Source organism: Barbus barbus (assembly GCF_936440315.1).
Source record: "Barbus barbus genome assembly, chromosome: 46".
Taxonomy (NCBI): Eukaryota; Metazoa; Chordata; class Actinopteri; order Cypriniformes; family Cyprinidae; genus Barbus; species Barbus barbus.
The window spans coordinates 17584997-17603986 of NC_136724.1; the positions used below are offsets into that span (position 1 = coordinate 17584997).

Sequence of the window (18990 nt, forward strand, 5' to 3'; positions counted from 1 at the left end):
CAATGATAAGGTTTTTGTTTTTGAAGGAAGTCTTCTATCTTCACCAAGGCATTTATTTGATTAACATGGCAGTAAAAACTGTAATATTGTAAAATAGTATTACAATTTAAAATACCTGCTTTCTATTTTAATATATACAATATAAAAAATGCTGGGTTAAATACAACCCAGCGCTGGGTAAAATATGGACGAAACCAGCGATTGGGTTGTTTAGACCCAGCGGTCGGGTTACTGCCCAGAAGGTTGGGTTAAACATTTAACCCCAACTGTTGGTTGAAAATAACCCAGCATGTGTTCTGTCCAGTATTTATCCAGCACTGGGTTGTATTCAACCCAGCATTTTTTAGAGTGTACTTAAAAGTGTAATTTATTCCTGTGATGGCAAAACTGAATTTTCAGCATAATTACTCCAGTCTTCAGTCACATGATCTTTCAGAAATCATTCTATGTTGGTTTGAAGCTCAAGCAACAATTATTATTATTATCATGTTGAGATCAGTTGTGCTGCTAAAAATGTGTGTGGAAATTGTGATTTTTCTCAGGATCCTATGATGAATAGAAAGTTCAAAAGAACAACATTTATCATATAAAACTTTTGTAACATTAAAAATGTCATTTTGATCAGTTTTGGGGGAAGGGGGATTGTCTCTATTATCAGAAAAATGAGTAACTGATTTTCCTATTTATGAGCTGAACTGTAACTGAGCTTACTGTGATTTATTTGATATTTATTCATAAGCTGTAGCGAGTGAAACACCTGGCAATGTTATGTTCTTTCTTCATTGCCATTAAGGGCATCAGGGAACTCTCCTTTCCTTAATAGGAATGCGAATGGACATTTTTCCCATCTAATTTTTGTAAGCTTTAGTCAAACATGTCTTTTTGTAAATCACGAGATGCTTTTAGCTCATACCCATAGCCGGTTTTGACATAAGATTTGTTGCCCAATTAATTCTTCATGGCATTATTTATTAAATAAATGCTCTTAATAGATCAGGGCTATTTTTCAGGGGTAGGCAGTCCTGAGAATGCAGGGAATGAGAGGAATGTTTGCTACATTGTATGTTGGAGGCTATATGGAGAAACTGTCATTTTGACAAAAAGGAAACGTCTCCAACATAATCAGATGAAACCTCCCCGGCATACTAACTTAAACAGCCGTCTGAGGGAAAGAGCAGCATTTAGCACAGAAACTAAATAAGGATTTAAATGCAAATGTTAAGTATCTTATACCCCGTTTAAGTTATTATGATGAATGAATGTCCTATTAAGTATTAAAATGTCCCAGATTAACACAAGTCAGTTGGCAAGAGTTAAAGTTCAGCCAAGGCATTTTGAATGTAAAATTATACACCAAAATGACATTAGACTGCACCGGGGGAATACTGTATTTCAGAGAAAGCGAATACTTGAAGATAACAGGACTCAAATCTGCTTTAACTCTTGAAAGTTGAAACGAAATCAACTATTATTAGAGGGATTCTCTATAAAAATGTCAGCATGCGTGTTTTATATTCCTTGCTTCTGTCATGAGCGTGTAGTTTTGGGCATTCATGGACACGCATCATCTTCAGCAGCGAGGGCAAACGCCTCTTATGGCTGGATAAATAGTCCTGTGAAGCGCAGTGAGTTGTCAGTGTGACTTGAGGTGATACCCAGGATCAGAGCAGACATGCTGACACATCGGCCTGCTCTGATTGGCTATATGTTGAAAGGAGATGCGTGCCGTGACTGAAGCAGCCTTGAAATGGTGCAAATCAGCCTGTCTGAGGCTATAGACACAAAAACAGGATGATCCAGCATAGAAATTGGATTTGAACTGGATTTCATTACAACCTGTTTGACATCTCTGTAAGCAGAGCAACAGATCTGCTTCACGTATACACTAGTATTTCTGTACCTTTTTTTGTTGTTGTTGGTGACCCATTTCCGATTCAGAGTAAAAAAAAAGTTAATTTCCCCCCTAATACCTTTATTTACTGTAATTATGACTTTATATCTCACTATGTGACTTAATATCTTTCATTTGCAACTTATTTTCTCATAATCGACTTTATCTTCATCATTTCAACTTTATATTTCACAATGAATATTTCCTGTTTTAACTCTCACATCCCCTTTTATCACCCTCCCCCTTATTTATTCATTAATTAATTAATTCAATCATTAATTAATTTATTCATTCATTCTGTTCAAATTTTGGGGTCAGGAAGTTTGCTGCTCAAGAAACATTTCTTATTGTAAGTAATGTTAAAATTGAAAACAGTTGTGCTGCTTAATAGTTTTGTGGAAACAGTGAAACATGCTGTATTTTACATTTTTTTTAGTACTTCCATAATTTTTATTCAATAATATAATATTTAAAGTCGGCATGAAATCAAAATGGACTTTATTTACTTTACTATCGCACATTGCTAGTCTTGATGTTAACAATTAATCTGTGCAATTTAAACTGCTGAAACAAATTTTTTGTCTTGGTAATCTTTAATCAAAATCTGAAAATGCTCCTCCCCTCTAAAATGACAGGCCTTCTCTAATGACATCAGTTTGACGGCTTGGGCATGAGAATGAGATCCTTAACCACGCCCCTCCAGTGGTCAGTTAATTTCTGAATGAAACGCCTACTTTACTACATCCAATCAATTCGCAGTAGTAAAAACAAGCCATGTCCTCTATTTTCCTCATTCAATATTCTGTTTCTCTCTGAAGTACGTCACAATACGGAAGTAAAAACGGTCGTAAACTTCTGGTTCACGCGGACTTTAAAACAAATTTTAAAAATATATAAAAACTATATATACAGTGGTGTGAAAAAGTGTTGGCCCCCTTCCTGATTTTTATTTTTTTTTGCATGTTTGTCACACTTTAATGTTTCAGATCATCAAACACATTTAAATATTAATCAAAGATAACACAAGTAAACACAACATGCAGTTATGAAGTTTTTTATTATGAAGGGAAAACAAAATCCAAACCCACATGGCCCTGTGTGAAAAAGTGCTTGCCCCCTAAACCTAATAACTGGTTGGGCCACCCTTAGCAGCAACAACTGCAATCAAGCGTTTGCATTGCAATAACTTGCAATGAGTCTGTTACAGCACTGTGGAGGAATTTTGGCCGACTCGTCTTGGGAGAATTGTTGTAATTCAGCCACATTGGAGGGTTTTCGAGCATGAACCGCCTTTTTAAGGTCATGCCACAGCATCTCAATAGGATTCAGGTCAGGACTTTGACTAGGCCACTCCAAAGTCTTCATTTTGTTTTTCTTCAGCCATTCAGAGGTGGATTTGCTGGTGTGTTTTGGATCATTGTCCTGCTGCAGAACCCAAGTTCGCTTCAGCTTGAGGTCACGAACAGATGGCTGGACATTGTCCTTCAGGATTTTTTGGTAGACAGCTGAATTCATGGTTCCATTTATCACAGCAAGTCTTCCAGGTCCTGAAGCAGCAAAACAGCCCCAGGCCATCACACTACCACCACCATATTTTACTGCTGGTATGATGTTCTTTTTCTGAAATGCTGTGCTACTATTACACCAGATGTGATGGGACACACACCTTCCAAAAAGTTCAACTTTTGTCTCGTCAGTCCACAGAGTATTTTCCCAAAAGTCTTGGGGATCATCAAGATGTTTTCTGGCAAAACTGAGACGAGCCTTTATTTTCTTTTTGCTCAGCAGCGGTTTTCGTCTTGGAACTCTACCATGCAGGCCATTTTTGCCCAGTCTCTTTCTTATGGTGGAGTCATGAACACTGACCTTAACTGAGGCAAGTGAGGCCTGCAGTTCTTTAGATGTTGTTGTGGGGTCTTTTGTGACCTCTTGGAGGAGTTGTCGCTGCGCTCTTGGGGTAATTTTGGTCGGCCGGCCACTCCTGGGAAGGTTCACCACTGTTCCATGTTTTCGACATTTGTGGATAATGGCTCTCACTGTGGTTCGCTGGGGGGCAAACACTTTTTCACACAGGGCCATGTGGGTTTGGATTTTGTTTTCCCTTCATAAAAAAACCCTTCATTTAAAATCTGCATGTTGTGTTTACCTGTGTTATCTTTGATTCATATTTAAATTTGTTTGATGATCTGAAACATTAAAATGTGACAAACATGCAAAAAAATAAAAAATCAGGAAGGGGGCCAACACATTTTCACACCACTGTATATATATATATATATATATATATATATATATATATATATATTATATATATGGTACAGTACAAAACCAGCCTATGTAAATGAGCTCAGATATCATTGGCTAAAGTAAACTCTTTGCTTCTGACAAACACACCGTGGTTTATCAGAGTGGGCCATACAAGGAAAATCTTGTTTTATGTTTTACTTGCATATTGTTCTTTAATGTTTAGAGAGACACGTCTACCTTGAAATGTTTTCCATCAAAATTATCACCATTAGACTTTTGACATCACCCAGAGTTCAGCACGTGCTCCGCAGTAAGACGGTTGGCAGCCGTGCGGTTTGGGATATTGCCCAGATGACTCTACGCTACTCGTTTGAGCGATGAGGGGACATTTCGCTGTTTTTCATTCTGATCCTGTGTCGGGGGAAATTAAACATTAAAGCAATTTCCTGAAGGGTAGAGAGACAGTAGCAGAGGGCACATTCCCATCCTCTCAGAGTTCTCTCGTGGAAATTAGCAGAGATGACTAAAGTCATCCTCCTAAGGCGTTAGTAAGAACACTGATCGACCTTGAGTCAAACCTGTCTGAAACCTGATTTCTTGAGCCCCGTCCTGCTTCGCTTCAAAGAAGTCCGGCCCCGGGACACTTCAGAGAAATTAAAACAAGCCCGCTGATGAATTAAATGGGATATTGATCTTCTAACCTTGGGGTATTGATTCTGTTTAAAAGGACACCTGATATTCGTTTTAGGGTTCACAGCAAGTGATATCACCTGATGAATGTACACATATTAGACCAGGTTGTCTTTCACACTTAATTTAATACATTAGAAGGAAGGTTATATTTAACTTAAATGATGTACTCTTCAGAAGAGAGAGAGGCTTTTAATTGGTTCTAGCTTTGATTTGTCAAAACGTGTAATTTCTGTGTCCAAATGGACATAATAATTGTTTTCAAACAGGTTTTTCAGATAATATCCGCTGTTGGACTGAAATTCACGCCAATAGTTGAGCCAGCATTGCAACAACTAGCATTGTGCACTTTTCATGATTATCAACCTCTTATTTTAAAATTAAAGATGAGACACATCACCTTAAAGTCTAAACAGACTACTTAGACATCATCTAAATAATACTCGCCTTGGGTCCAAATGCCATATCAGTGTCACTTTTAATCGGAAATTCTCCAGAAGTTTTCCATGGGCATTCCCTAAAACACATAACACATCAAACAATAAATAAGGGACTGTCTGAAGAAGGAAACAATCCCTCATCTCATCCAAAGCCAGCACAGAGGCTGGTTTCTGTCTCCTCCTTTTAACTGCTGCAGCTCTGATAACCTGCACATCACTAGTTGTTTACAGGTGATGTATTACAGGCTTAGTATGAACTACACTGAATATTGGGACTAGACAAAAAATGTCAGCCTCCAGTTTTACTTCTGTATTCAAATGGGTGTTTTTCCACCAACTTCGCGGGAAGATAAAGTCTTTTTGTTTTTGCTTTCATACATTAAAATCCTTGGAAAATGGTTGACTTGTTACCATGACTTCATCCTTTTTCCCCCTACTTTTCAAATGTCTTCTATTTATAGATTTGATATTTTTATTCCTTGTTCCTGAAATTGTCGATAAATTTATGTATAAACTATTTCAATATTTCTAGTGGCAAAATCATTTACATAAAAGTGAGTTTCCCAATTGTGACATTATGTGACCATAAAATATTTGACCCCTTATGAAGTTTTTTCAAAAATCAGTTTGCCTGTTTACCAAAAAGACAACAGTGTGAAATTATATTTGAAGAAAATCTAGAATGTGATCTAGATTATGTGATCAGACCACTTAAAACAAATGTGAATTTCATGTGGCATTTATTCCAGTAATGCAATTTCAATTACAGAATGATATCAAAAATCATTTGTAACATTATAAATATCTTTACAATCTCTTTTGGTTAATTTAATGTGTCCTTGCTGGACAAAAAATATAATTAACTCAGTGTTTATAATTAACTCATTTTAAACTATCTTTAATATTTTAGTGTCTTCTGAGCTCAAACTTGTGATCAGTAGTGTACACTGTGACATACAACACCTAATTTTACACTAAAAAATTAAGTTATGAATTGTTAGGCATTTATATATACTGTACATAAAATATACACTATATATACGTTTTGTCATTTAGTGTCATACAGTCAAAAATGTATAATGCAATAATGCCCTAAAAGTAAATCAAAAAGCAAAAACACACTGACATGCACACTCCCGGTCAAAAACACTCTAAATGGACAGATAAACCAAAAGTTGTAAAATATCCCTCTCATGCTACATTTAGTGAGCTTTATGTTTAAAGAAGCACAGGAGGAATGTTCCTGGTGGCGATGTTGTTGAGTGGGTCTGTGGCTCCAGTGTGCCAGGTTGTAAGTCAGACTTAAAGAATGCTGTTTATGGGGGATGAGTCTGTCTGAGCTTCATCATACTCTTCCACCACCAAACAGCCATCTGGCCAACTCGCCATTTCCATGCTTATTAGTCACCCTGTCATCCTTGATCTGTGAGAGAATTCACATTTAGCATGTATACATTATTTCATCACATTTCAAATCTGGCATAGGGCTTAAACACATTGCTCTGAGTGGTGTAAATGGAATGTTTTATTTTTTTTAGACGTATTGTGTATGTTGTACTTATTTAATATAGCAACAGTGCTACTGACATTTTCAAAAAAAGTGATGATTATAAACAAAGACTTTGTTGCATTGATAGGAGTTCAAACACATAGGTAAGATAAAACATGGCCAAAGGGGAATTTTCTTTTTTTTTTTTTTTACTACTTTCAGTACTTTTTTTTTTTTTTTTTACTACTAATTTTGTGTACAGTATATGTAAATGTGCATAGTCTGGGATATAGATTTTGTTTAACTTGACATTTATTTGATTATTTTTATGTAAATGAAATGAGACCCAAATATATAGTATACTTTGTTTTGAAATAAACCAAATAAAATGCATTTCTGTTGTATGTAAATCAGCTTTGACATTTTGTTCTACTAGAAAAAAAAAGGTATGATTTTATGCATCATGAGCGTGGGCTGGTGATGACAGAATTAAATGTTCTGAGGAATGTGCAACACGATTGGACTAGTCAAATTTAGACATGTTATTGAGTGATTTTTGCAATAGTGAATTAGACAAAGAGCTTTATTGTACCTACAATAATCATAATTTTTGCCTATATAATCCTATTATTTTTTTTTTTTTTTTTTTTTTTTATTAGGGCCCAAGCCAGTAAGGTGCAGGGCCCTATTGATTTCCTTAGGATTATTTTTTTTTATTTTATTTAAAAAGTTTTTTTGACTATGCGTGGCTTTTTGGGGGCCTTAACATGGTCAAAAACTCTTGAAAATTGGCACACACGTTGGAATCTGCGGTCATTAGGACGCAGTCAGAAAACTTGATGTATAGCTCACACATACTTGCACGTATTCATATGAAACTTGGTACACATATAGATCTCATTGAGCCGAACAACTTTCACGCTGCATGTCATAGGCTCCGCCCAACAGGAAGTCGGCTATTAAGGGCTGTTTAAAAAGCGCATGCTCTAGAATTTGATATACTCCTCTGAGGATTTCCAACCGATTGCCACCAAACTTGGTGAACATGATCTCAAGACATTGGGGATGCTAAATTGCGAAGGGTATTAAATGCATCAACTAACATGAACTACCAATGAAAAATATATTTTCACAGCATTTATTAATGTTTGTTGATATTAGTTAATCAAAATGTTCATGTTAATTGACAGTGCATTAATAATCTTAACTTTAATAATGTTAATTTTAATGTTGAAGTTTTTAATATTATCTAACATTAATAAATACTATATACTTAATGTTCATGTTAATTAATATAGTTAATGTTAAAAATGTAAACCTTGTTGTAAAGTGTTACTAAAGGTTTATATATAGTTCTGTGTGTGTTTGTGTGTGTTTCACATAGTTGATGGTTTGGATTAACCCTTTAATTGCTGTATCCCTTAAAACCAGACTGCCAGAGGGTTAGTAATGCATGTGCCCGCTGGGCACCGTTTTTTCTGATGCCACCGGGGTTGGGCCCGCCATCACTGCTTGCAACTATATTTTTTAATTTACTTATTTTTTTGTTAGTGGAGCAATAGACCATAATGGTTTAGATCTCTTGGGGGAATAGCTGAATTTTATGTGGGGTGTCTTAACCCCACTAAAAATAAAATATTGCAAATACAATGCGTTTCTTAAATTTTGTTTCTCTTTCTGTCCAGCTTGTTTTCTACACGGTGATGAAGGCCCTTTACACACTCGGACACAGCCTCTCTCTCATCGCACTCATCACCGGCAGCACCATCCTCTGTCTGTTCAGGTCTGAAACAGAGCCTTAAATAGTTCCAGTAGTTGTGTCTGCTTTATATTACTCTACACTGTGTATGGATGGATGAGCCTGCCTTATATTAATTGTAATCGTTGAGGAGTCGAATTTGGCAGGCTTCTGAACGACTATATTTAAAAAAAATTGACATTGAGGATAAACATTATGCTTGGTGCTTGGTCTTTAGCCGATAGTGTTTATCTAACTGGAATGAAATGATTAATTTAAGAAGTTGTCTGGAGATGTGATGAATGGAACAGTTCTTAAGACTCTCTGCATTTTTCTCAGAAACTAACCATAAGCACAATTAAAATAGAAAAAGAAGCCAGGTTTATTTACAGCTCTGTCTCGCTCCAACAGAAAACTCCACTGCACCAGGAACTATATCCATCTGAACCTGTTCTCCTCGTTCATACTGAGGGCCATCGCTGTGCTGGTCAAAGATGCCATTCTGTTTTCCCACGAGAATGTAGAATGTACAAAGCAGCCTTCACTGGTGAGCAAATCCATCCATCCAGAAGATCCACAAGTAAATTAATAGAATTTAATGCTGAAATGTGCATTTACATTTGAAAAGTTTTTTTTTTTTTGAAGAAGAAATTAATTTAATTCAGAAAGGGATGGTTTAAATAAATCTAAAGTTACAGTAAGGATAATTAATGTTATAAAACATTTATATTTTAAATAAATAAATGCTTTTTTAAAAACTTAAACTATTCATCAAAGAAACCAAAAAAATATATCAAGGTTTTCACATAAACATTAAGCAATTGCTTATAAACTCATAATTCTGAGAAGAAAGGTCAGAATTGTGAGATATAAGCTTGCAATTACCTTTTTTATTTTTATTTCATAGCAGAAACCAATAAAAAACAGAATTGTAAACTCAGAATTCTATAATATAAACTTGAATTTGTGAGAAAAAAGAATTCTGAGTTTATATCTCACAATTCTGAGAAACAGTCTGATTGTGAGATAAAAATGTTCAATTCTAAATTTAAAAAATGGGTACGTCCTTCCATTGTTTCATGAGCATCAAATGAGCAAATTAAATTAGTTTATGAATAGGTCTAATGGCTGCTGAAAATTCAGCTTTGCCATCATAGAAACAAATTACCCTTTAAAATGTATAAAATAGAATTATTATTTTTTTTACTGTATTTTTGATCAAACTAATGTAGTGAACATAAGTTGCTTCTTTCAAAACATTTAAAAATCTTACCAACCCCAAACTTTTGAAGAAACATTATTTTATAATTTCTGCACAATTAGTGACACAAAAAGACATAGAAATAATCATTGTTTCTCAACACCATGTCAGTTAGTCTTCCATTGTTTGGACAAACAGGTAATCTCATTCCCATTCTTCACAGCATTGGTTCATCCAGAAGTTGTCCTACCAGATGCCACAAACAAACAGCAATGTTTGTTCACCTACAAATGGTTTACTTTGAGCTGTCTGCACACATAAAATGGGATTTGAGATAGTATTTTAACATCGAAAAAATTACACACTTCACCTTTAAGGGTCTGAACTGAGCTAAGCCAGTTTCTTAAAACATGCATAGTAAACTAAACACATTTTATGCTTCGTCGGTTTTAAAAGGTGGTTATTTCTGTCACTACAGACCCTAAAAACCCAAATCTGTTCTCACGTTTGTTTGTCACAGTCTTTGGCATTTCAGAGATTCATGTAGTGCACATTGAAGTTCTCTGTGCTTGTGTTTAGATTGGTTGCAAGGCCAGCCTGATCATCTTCAACTACTTCATCATGGCAAACTTCTACTGGTTGCTGGTGGAAGGGCTGTACCTACATACTCTACTGATGGTCATCTTCTCTGAGAACAGGCACTTCATCATTTACCTCCTCATTGGCTGGGGTAAGTCTTCATTAGAAACACTGACCTTGTTAAGCTGTTTCCGTTTTCCAAAACCAATTGTTACTTTTCGGAAACACTTTCTGTCTTTTAAAGCTATTCGTGTCAGTGTTTTCATGTATAAGCAGGTATTTGAGTAAATAAAGGATTATTTGAGTCTAAAGCCTAGAGATTTCCCTCCCACTGCATTTGATGCTTTAGCTTTCATCTTATCTGACACGAACACATGCGTGCATAGAAAATCATTTGAGAACACACACCTCTTCACGGTGTAGCACTGAATGTCTCTTCCTTAATTCATTCAAACACTTCTGAATAGATGTCGCTTACTACTCAGAGGAAAAACAGCGTAGGGAACGAGATGACGTGCCATCGGTCTTGTTCAATCTGTTTGTTTTACATTATGTATTAGTATGTCTTTGTAGTTTGTTGTGTCCCTGGAGTTTCCAGGCGAGAGAAAGGAGAGCAGGATCTTCATTCATTTCTAGAGGACAGGCTTGGGTGTGGCTTACTAGACTCATCATATCAACACCTCATTAAGCTTCTCTTTCATCATGACAGTGACGACTAACATGGCCTTATTAATCATGTTCTGTTTACCAGCATTTCCTCTCCGGCTTTACTTGTGTTTAGAGATAGTGGCCCACATCCCAACAGGAAACTGAAGTAACAATTTCTCAGCAGGTGTCCGAGCAAAGATGGTGCTTCCTGTCTGTCTGTCTATCTGTCTGTATGTCTGTCTGTCTGTCTTTCTGACTCTGTCCGTCTGACTCTGTCTGTAGCCTATATTTACATTGATTATGCATGAATGAATGTGACCACTAAGTGTCTTGATATTTGATCATTCCCCCTCCTTCCTCCAGGATTCCCCACCGTGTTTGTGATTCCATGGATTGTGTGTAGGATTTACCTCGAGGACACAGGGTGAGTAGTTGAGCATAATCAGACAGTGACAGAGCTCACATGAGACTCATAATAGCGGATATTTAAACCTGAGAGATTAAAATGAGGAGGGAGATGATGATGAAACGCATTCCCATTTGCTACCGCTGTTATGAAAGCACTTGTACTGTAACTCTTTGATGTCTCCTCATAACAGATGCTGGGAGAGAAATGACGCTCCGATTCCTTGGCGGGTGATTAACTGGCCAATCATGGCATCTGTCATTGTGAGTATAACCTCACACCAGCTATTATAAACCCTGAGACCAGCCTCATACTGTATGCATTATGTCAGGCAGGAAGGGATTCTGCCAGCAAAGCAGACGCAGGGATGTGCTGAGTCTCACAAACAGTTTCCATGTCCTGGATGGGATGTGAGCGCAGACATGTCAGGAAGAGCCATTTTGTAAACACTCACCTGCAAGAGATCAAATGTCTTTGGACAGCATGATGGCTGTCTTTGACAGCTTTGCCCAAACGCATCCAAGTCAAAATGTTCCTGTTCCTCAGCCCTCCAGAGCCTAGGAATGCAATAATAATAATAAAACATAAGTTTTTCTGGCAAACGTGCTCAGTTCTGGTGTGTTTATATAACTCTCTCACAGAGCTCTGCACTCCATGCTACTGTGTTACTACATTTCTCTGCTACCCAGAATGCCACTGGTAGATGAACCTTTGGCCAAGATGTTCTGTTTGTTTTGGTTAAAGTTTTTATGGCGGGATTAATTATGAGGAACAGAAACAAGTGGCCTCTTTTGTTTCTACTATCTGTCGACTATGGATTCAAACAAGATGGAAATTGGAGATTATCCATTTACATTCAAAGTTATTCATTTGGCAGACAAATCCAAAACAAATTTTGGTGCATTCAAAGCATAGATTTTATTAACATGAATGACACATTAGTGTTTCTAGTGTCGTTTTAAATGCCAGATCAACTCCTTAAAGGGATAATTCAGCCAAAAATGAACATTTTATCATCATTTTCTCACCCTCATGTCATTCCAAACTGGTATGACTTAACGTCTGTGGAACATAGTGGAAATACGTTTGTCCATACAATGAAAGTCAGTGGTGTCAACACTGGATCTATTGGAGTTTCATTTTATGGACAAAAATCAAATCATGTAGGTTTAGAATGACTTGAAAAGGTGAATAAATGGTGACAGTTTTCATTTTTGGTTGAACTGTTCCTTTAAGACGTTGTGTCACAGTGTGTGCAATAATCCTGTAATCTGGTTCAAGTCTTACAGAATGTTTTGAAAAGTTCTTGTGTCAGATCCAGTGAACAGTGGTAATGTTTAGTCTGGATAATGTCATTGTATAAAAGAGGAATGAAATTAAATCTTTTTCTCTTCCTTTCTGTGTTCCACAGTTAAACTTTATTCTGTTCATCAGCATCATTCGAATCCTGGTCCAGAAACTGAGGTGTCCTGATGTTGGTGGAAATGATCAGTCCCAGTACAGGTATTGGAAATGGATGCCAACTAATATTCTATTCTGCAAACATGGCATCAGGCACCGTGATTGAACCCTCTTACATGCTATTCAGGTCATAGCTGAGATCTCCCTTTTAAATTTACCAGGAGTTGCATTCTAGCATGAATTTCAGAAAAAATGGTTGGAAATGGATGGCTGCTGTCCATTTTTATCCAGGTCTTCCACTATCTATTGTGCATTGCAAAATGTGTATGCATTGAAATGGGGGTGAAATATTTATGCTGCGATTTGTAGCAAACTGAGTTTTTGTTCTGCTGAGAGTGGCACGTTCTGAGTTTGAGTGCCCTGTCGCTAATGCATGAGAGGCTGTGCTCTATTTGATGGCTCTCCCAGATTTGCTTTTCCCTTTTTTGCTCTCCTAAAGTTGAAATTTCGGTTTGGAGCTCTCCATTGTCTGCTTGAAAATATGCTGTCTATTTGACAAAAATTGCCAAGCTATCATAATAGTAGGGGTCCCTCCCAACGACTTTGTCCAAATCCTGTTACTTCTCTTTCTGTTTTCAGGAGGTTGGCCAAGTCCACACTTCTCTTGATCCCTCTCTTTGGCGTCAACTATGTTGTTTTCGTTTACATCATAGATGAAAATGGAGAGATGGAAAACTATAAAATATTCTTTGACCTTGGTCTGGGGTCCTTTCAGGTGAGGAATATGCCTAAATGTGTCACAAGTGATTATGCATATCTACTTTTTTAAATTCTTTAGAATGCATTAAATTCATTAGAAGTGACATTAAATACATATATTGTTACAAAATACAAAAAAAATATTTAAAATAAATGCTGTTCTTTTGAATTTTCCACTCATCAAAAAATCTTGCAAAAAAGAAAAATGTATCATGCTTTCTACAAAAATATTACACTGAATCCTGGAGTCATGGCTAAAAATTCAGCTTTGCGATCACATGAATAAATCTAATTTTAAAATATTTTAAAATAGAATCAGTTAATATAAACAGTACATTTAAATTAAAATCCTACAATTTAATTTTAATTTATTTTAGATTTGAGATAAAAATCCCAATATTTCTGTCATTTGAATAACATTAAAAAATCTTATAGACCCCAAACTTTAGAAATAATATTATGCTTTATCAATGTTGTACCACATTAACTCTTTGTGCTCCTTTCACAGGGCTTGGTGGTTGCGATTTTGTACTGTTTTTTGAACAGTGAGGTTAGTCTGCAATTATATTGATCTTTGATGCGTCTCACTATTCCAAAACCTGAGTTTACTGCCTACATAGGCAGCTGACTTCTAAGACTGCATCCTAACTGTAATTGAACACAAACAGTACTGTAATAGAATACAAGCAACAAAAAAATTACACATTGGGTAAAATATTTATTACACTGAACATTTTGTACAATGCTTTTGAGTATCTGATAGCATTTTTGTTTATAATCAACTTTTTTTTATAATCTGCCATCCTTGATTTGTTTTTAAACTGAGCTTGTATCAATGCATTCTGGCATCTCTATTAAAGAAACATACTTACCAAATGAAGAAAATTGAATTTTGCCAAAACAAGGTATTTTAAAAGGCAGTATGATAAAGTTAGAACACTCTTCATTTGTATGCGTATGATGCCTTAAAATGCCTTCTCCTCAGGCAGCTCACTAGGTTTTGGAACAGAGCAGTAATTTTCCTTCACGTTCAAGTCAACATCAAATATTCACAACCCGTTTTACTTCTATATTGTGATGTATTTCTGAGTGAAAAAGGATGTTGAAGGAGATAAACATGTATGATGATTTGTTTGGGTCTTGCAAAAGTTGTCTCTGTGGTTGAACAAATTTTGTCTGAGGCAGAGCAAGGTTAATTAAATTCTGATGAAAGATTACAAACATTTGTTATGTTTGCAATAATACTGCCCCGAATCAATTACAATAAAACTAGAAACATATTTTGAGCTCAAATGGGTTCAATCTTGCTTTCATGTTGACTTATCACTCTGTATGTGGCTGTGCTAATGCTAATGCTAAAGACCATGCTAATAAATGTTATATTTGGTTGCTTTGCAGGTCCAGAGCGAAGTCAAGAGGAAGTGGCGGAGTTTACGTTTAAAGGGTTACATCGGTCGCGACTACCGTCTGCACAGTTCATCCATATCCAGGAACGGCACAGAAAACATGGCCCAATTCCATCGGAAATCCAGAGCCCAGTCTTTCCTACAGACCGAGACCACCGTGGTGTGAAACATCCAGAAGCGGCGCTAAATGAATCACGCTCTTACTTCACTGCCCCTCGGCTAACAACTCAGTATTTTTCAAAAGCTTTACGCTGAAGAGGACTAGGCTTTCTGTAGCATGAGATTGACATGCAGGAGACACGATAAGTATTCAGCATCTCTGAGGCACACCGCTGTATTTCAGTATACAATGCAAAATCTCGTTTCATAGCAAATTTTGCTATAAACCACCAAAATAGCACATTAAACCAAACCTCTGTGAGTGGGATAGTGTTGGTGGCATTAAAAACTACAATTCCGTTTTTGCAGATGCAGATTACATTTACATTGCTTTTTGTTAACTCTTTATTACATTAGGGTCAGATTATATAATAGTGTTATATAAATGCTACTTAAGGCCTACAGCAATTTTCTTAGACGTTCATGAAAACGCAGCACCATGCTATCAACACATGAAAACTCAGCCGCCTCACCAACATGTCTTGGATGAATGCAAAAAGTGGGTCACCTCTATGCCAGACTCAAATGTGAGGGTTTTATAAAGAGGACATTACAGCCAGATGTACCACATTAGCCTGGGACTCATTTCAGGAGAATATGTCTTACTTCAGAAACATGTTGAAACTGTAAAAATCAGACGTGCATTCAAATGAAAAGTGGTGATTGTAAGAAAAAGCTAAAATTATTGCACTGATATTGAACTGTTTTTACATAATTACATAATGCCATTTTGTCATTATACAACCCCTGGGATTTTCTTTCTTCCTCTTTTATATCTTGAAGAAAAGCCACAGTATGAAAAAGCATGAACTGAGATACAAGATGATACTTTTTCAAAGATATGTATATTCTAGCATGTGAATGTAATTCATTATGTGAGGAGATTCAATGTAGTCTTATGAATGAAATGACAAATATGTGGGTTGCATAAATATTTTACCCTCAAAAAGATGTGTCCGGTGATAAACCAAACCACGACTCGCTGTTATTACTCCGCAAACTCTTTTATTTCATATCCTACTGATATAATTTCAATAGAAGGTGTTGACGGTGTTTCTGATTATTTCTGCTTTTGTGTTGCTCTCCCTCACATTGTCAGAGGGGTTGGAAAATTGTACACTGCAATGAATCCTGCTGTCTGTGGTCTTTTCATTCAACTGAAAAACAGATAATTAATCCAGTAGACAGTTGGATGCAGATTTAGGTCAAGTGAACTGACAAAACAGCGAGTGTGAGTGCGTATGAAAGTGACATTTCAGTGTGAGCTGTGCTCTGAAAACAGATTCTGGGAACTGCGGTCCAGAGACTTCACAATAGGTTGGAGAGGAGATCAGATCTCTTACAGCCAGGCCTGAAGAGCAAGAGGTCCTCAGGACACCACGTGCGAGGTTGTGTTCATATAAAGTGACACAGATGCCACCGGCAGGGGCATTCAGCATCATTATCAGACTGTCAAAGGGAGAAGAAAAGATGGAGCTGTAATTAGAGCTGGCAGAATAAAATATTGAGGGTGGGTTTCCGAGTTTATTGTGGAGGACAGTTTGCCTTGATTTTGAAAGATGGCCATGGTCTGTGAAGAATCTGGTGTGTTTGACCGATGCATTTATGATGTAAAAAAAATTTACAAACAGAGGCCATAATGTTGTGCACTTCTTGTTTATTATATTTAACCATCTGCATTGTTTAATTGAAAAATTGTTCTCAGTTTTGCCGTTTTTACATTTCTGATGAATGTTTCTTGTAAACTGTATTGAGATTTTTCATTAAATGTGAAAGTTGTTTTTAAATTGTATTTAGTACACTGAAAAAAGTAAATTGGCTTGTAAATTTCACAATTATAAAGGAACACAGCAAGTAACAGTGAATCAAATGCAAAATTTAAAGTAGAAAGCACTCCAATAATCTTTATTTACAACTGTGTAGTGATTCTTTTTTGGCACCATTAATGTAGCTGATTTAATTTTAATTTAATTTTCAGCACGTATTCAGTTTACACTTTGCTAATTGAAATTATTTAATATGTCAAAATAATTTGCTAGTGCAATGTAGATAACATTGTTAGGGTTTGTTTTTATGACTGTGGGTCTTGGGAACAATAAATGAGATGCTAAATTTGGACCAGTGAAATACGATTACACTTCTCCCCTGCTGATCAACAGATCAGCTTCACCATCAACACTGATGATATCACACGCAGATGACTCTTCCTGTTCTATTGCTGTCTGTTGTCTTATTGCCTTCCTGTATCCTCAAAAAGGAGCGAACATGCTTCTCCTTGGAAGCACAGTAAAAATTAACAGAATAACAGCTCTCATTTTCAGGCCGCTGCAGGCCTCCACATCCACACAAGTCATTTACAAAGCGCTGTTTCTTCCTGCAATGTTTACATGTGCCATCAACTCCATAAAAACAATCGAACTGACAGAATGTCACAAATGAAATTTCACAGTAATTCACGCAGCCTGATTATGGAGTTTCATAGCTTTTAGTGTAACAGTTGTTTGGATGAAGATGAGGCTTTGGGCCAGCTTTCACTGACATGATGGTGTCCAGTCTAGGGAATAAAGGATGGCACACTGCCATGGCGGAGATGCTCCAGTCCTCTTGCCCCATGCTCATTAGCAGCGTTTGTTAATGTACACATTTACGTACAAATTGCATACAAATTTTGCTTGCAATTGACCCTTCATAAAGACTCGCCCCCCTTAGTTACTGTTGCTAGGTCCAACAAGCCATGTTGCTCTCACACCATACATCATGTTCTCACACAGTGAAAATAGATCATAGTGCAAAGAGGAAACACGCCGACAGACATGACAGAGCAGGTTACTTTAAGTATGAAACAAAGTCTTAGCTTTCACATATTTGAATTTTTAAGAAATTCAAACGATAAATACAATTTTGTGGCTCTTTAATGTGTCATGACAGATTGCTCCAACGCCTCAGTTCAAGTGGCACATCATCTCTATCTCTTTATTAGTTATAGCGCAAAATAAACATGAATGAACATCAGAAGGTATCTTGTTTCAACCACGGCAAGACATTAATAGACACTACTTTTCAAGTTTAAGTCCACCGAAGTTATGCTACCTTCACACATTATCGGAAATTTCCTATTTCCCACTTATGAAGTCATGATGACGAGCTTGCCACAAAGCTTGTGCTTAATTATATTTGTTTTAATTAATACTTAAACTTTTTGAGGCGACGTTTCTAATTTTCTTTATTTATTCAGACCATCCAAGATGTAGATGAGTTTTTTCCCCCCATCAGAACAGATTTAGATCAATTTAGCATTACATCAATTGATCACCATTAGATCCTCTGCAATAAATGGGTGCCGTCAGAATGAGAGTCAAACAGCTGATAAATACATCACAATAATCCACAAGTAATCCACATATTCCATCAGTTAATGTCAAATGAAAAGCTGCAAGTTTGTAAGAAGCAAATCCATCAAGGCATTTCAGCTTTAAACTGCAGTTTCTGAGGTAAAAAATATGAGTGTTTTGGACTGTTTTTGTTTGTTAACAGTGCTTCATTTGTTCGTATTTCTCTCCTGATTCAGACAAGATGACTTTTTCACTGGAGAAAGCAATATTATGGACTCATATTTTACCTGGAACCAATGGTTTAAAGTTAAAAACAAATTAATGATGGATTTATTTATTACAAACATGCAGAATTTTGCTTCAAAAATATTAATTTATGGACTGGAGTCATGTGTATTACTTGTACATTGCTTCGGTGTTCTTTTCAGCTGTTTGGACTCTCATTCTGATGGCACCCATTCACTGTAGAGGATCCATTGGTGAGCAACTGATGTAGTAGAATAAACAGAATAAATTACTATTTATAAATTTGTTAAAAATGATCTTAAATCAATATTTAATTTGTCTAATATTCAGACACCAAATACCCACCCAGCATACACTG

The 18990-nt window shown here is 36.3% G+C and overlaps 1 protein-coding gene across 1 annotated transcript in view; it reads left to right on the forward strand.

Moving 5' to 3' along the window:
• LOC306864925 (vasoactive intestinal polypeptide receptor 2-like) overlaps window positions 1-16838 on the forward strand; it is a 40091-nt gene extending 23253 nt beyond the window's left edge. Inside the window, exons 5-13 of the mRNA XM_079409223.1 lie at window positions 8443-8540; window positions 8907-9042; window positions 10276-10426; window positions 11287-11347; window positions 11523-11592; window positions 12741-12832; window positions 13370-13505; window positions 13998-14039; window positions 14888-16838. Of these exons, the coding sequence (XP_079265349.1) occupies window positions 8443-8540; window positions 8907-9042; window positions 10276-10426; window positions 11287-11347; window positions 11523-11592; window positions 12741-12832; window positions 13370-13505; window positions 13998-14039; window positions 14888-15061 (960 nt within the window). The 3' untranslated portion in view covers window positions 15062-16838. The remainder of the gene's footprint in view (window positions 1-8442; window positions 8541-8906; window positions 9043-10275; window positions 10427-11286; window positions 11348-11522; window positions 11593-12740; window positions 12833-13369; window positions 13506-13997; window positions 14040-14887) is intronic.
• Window positions 16839-18990: the final 2152 nt, after the last annotated feature.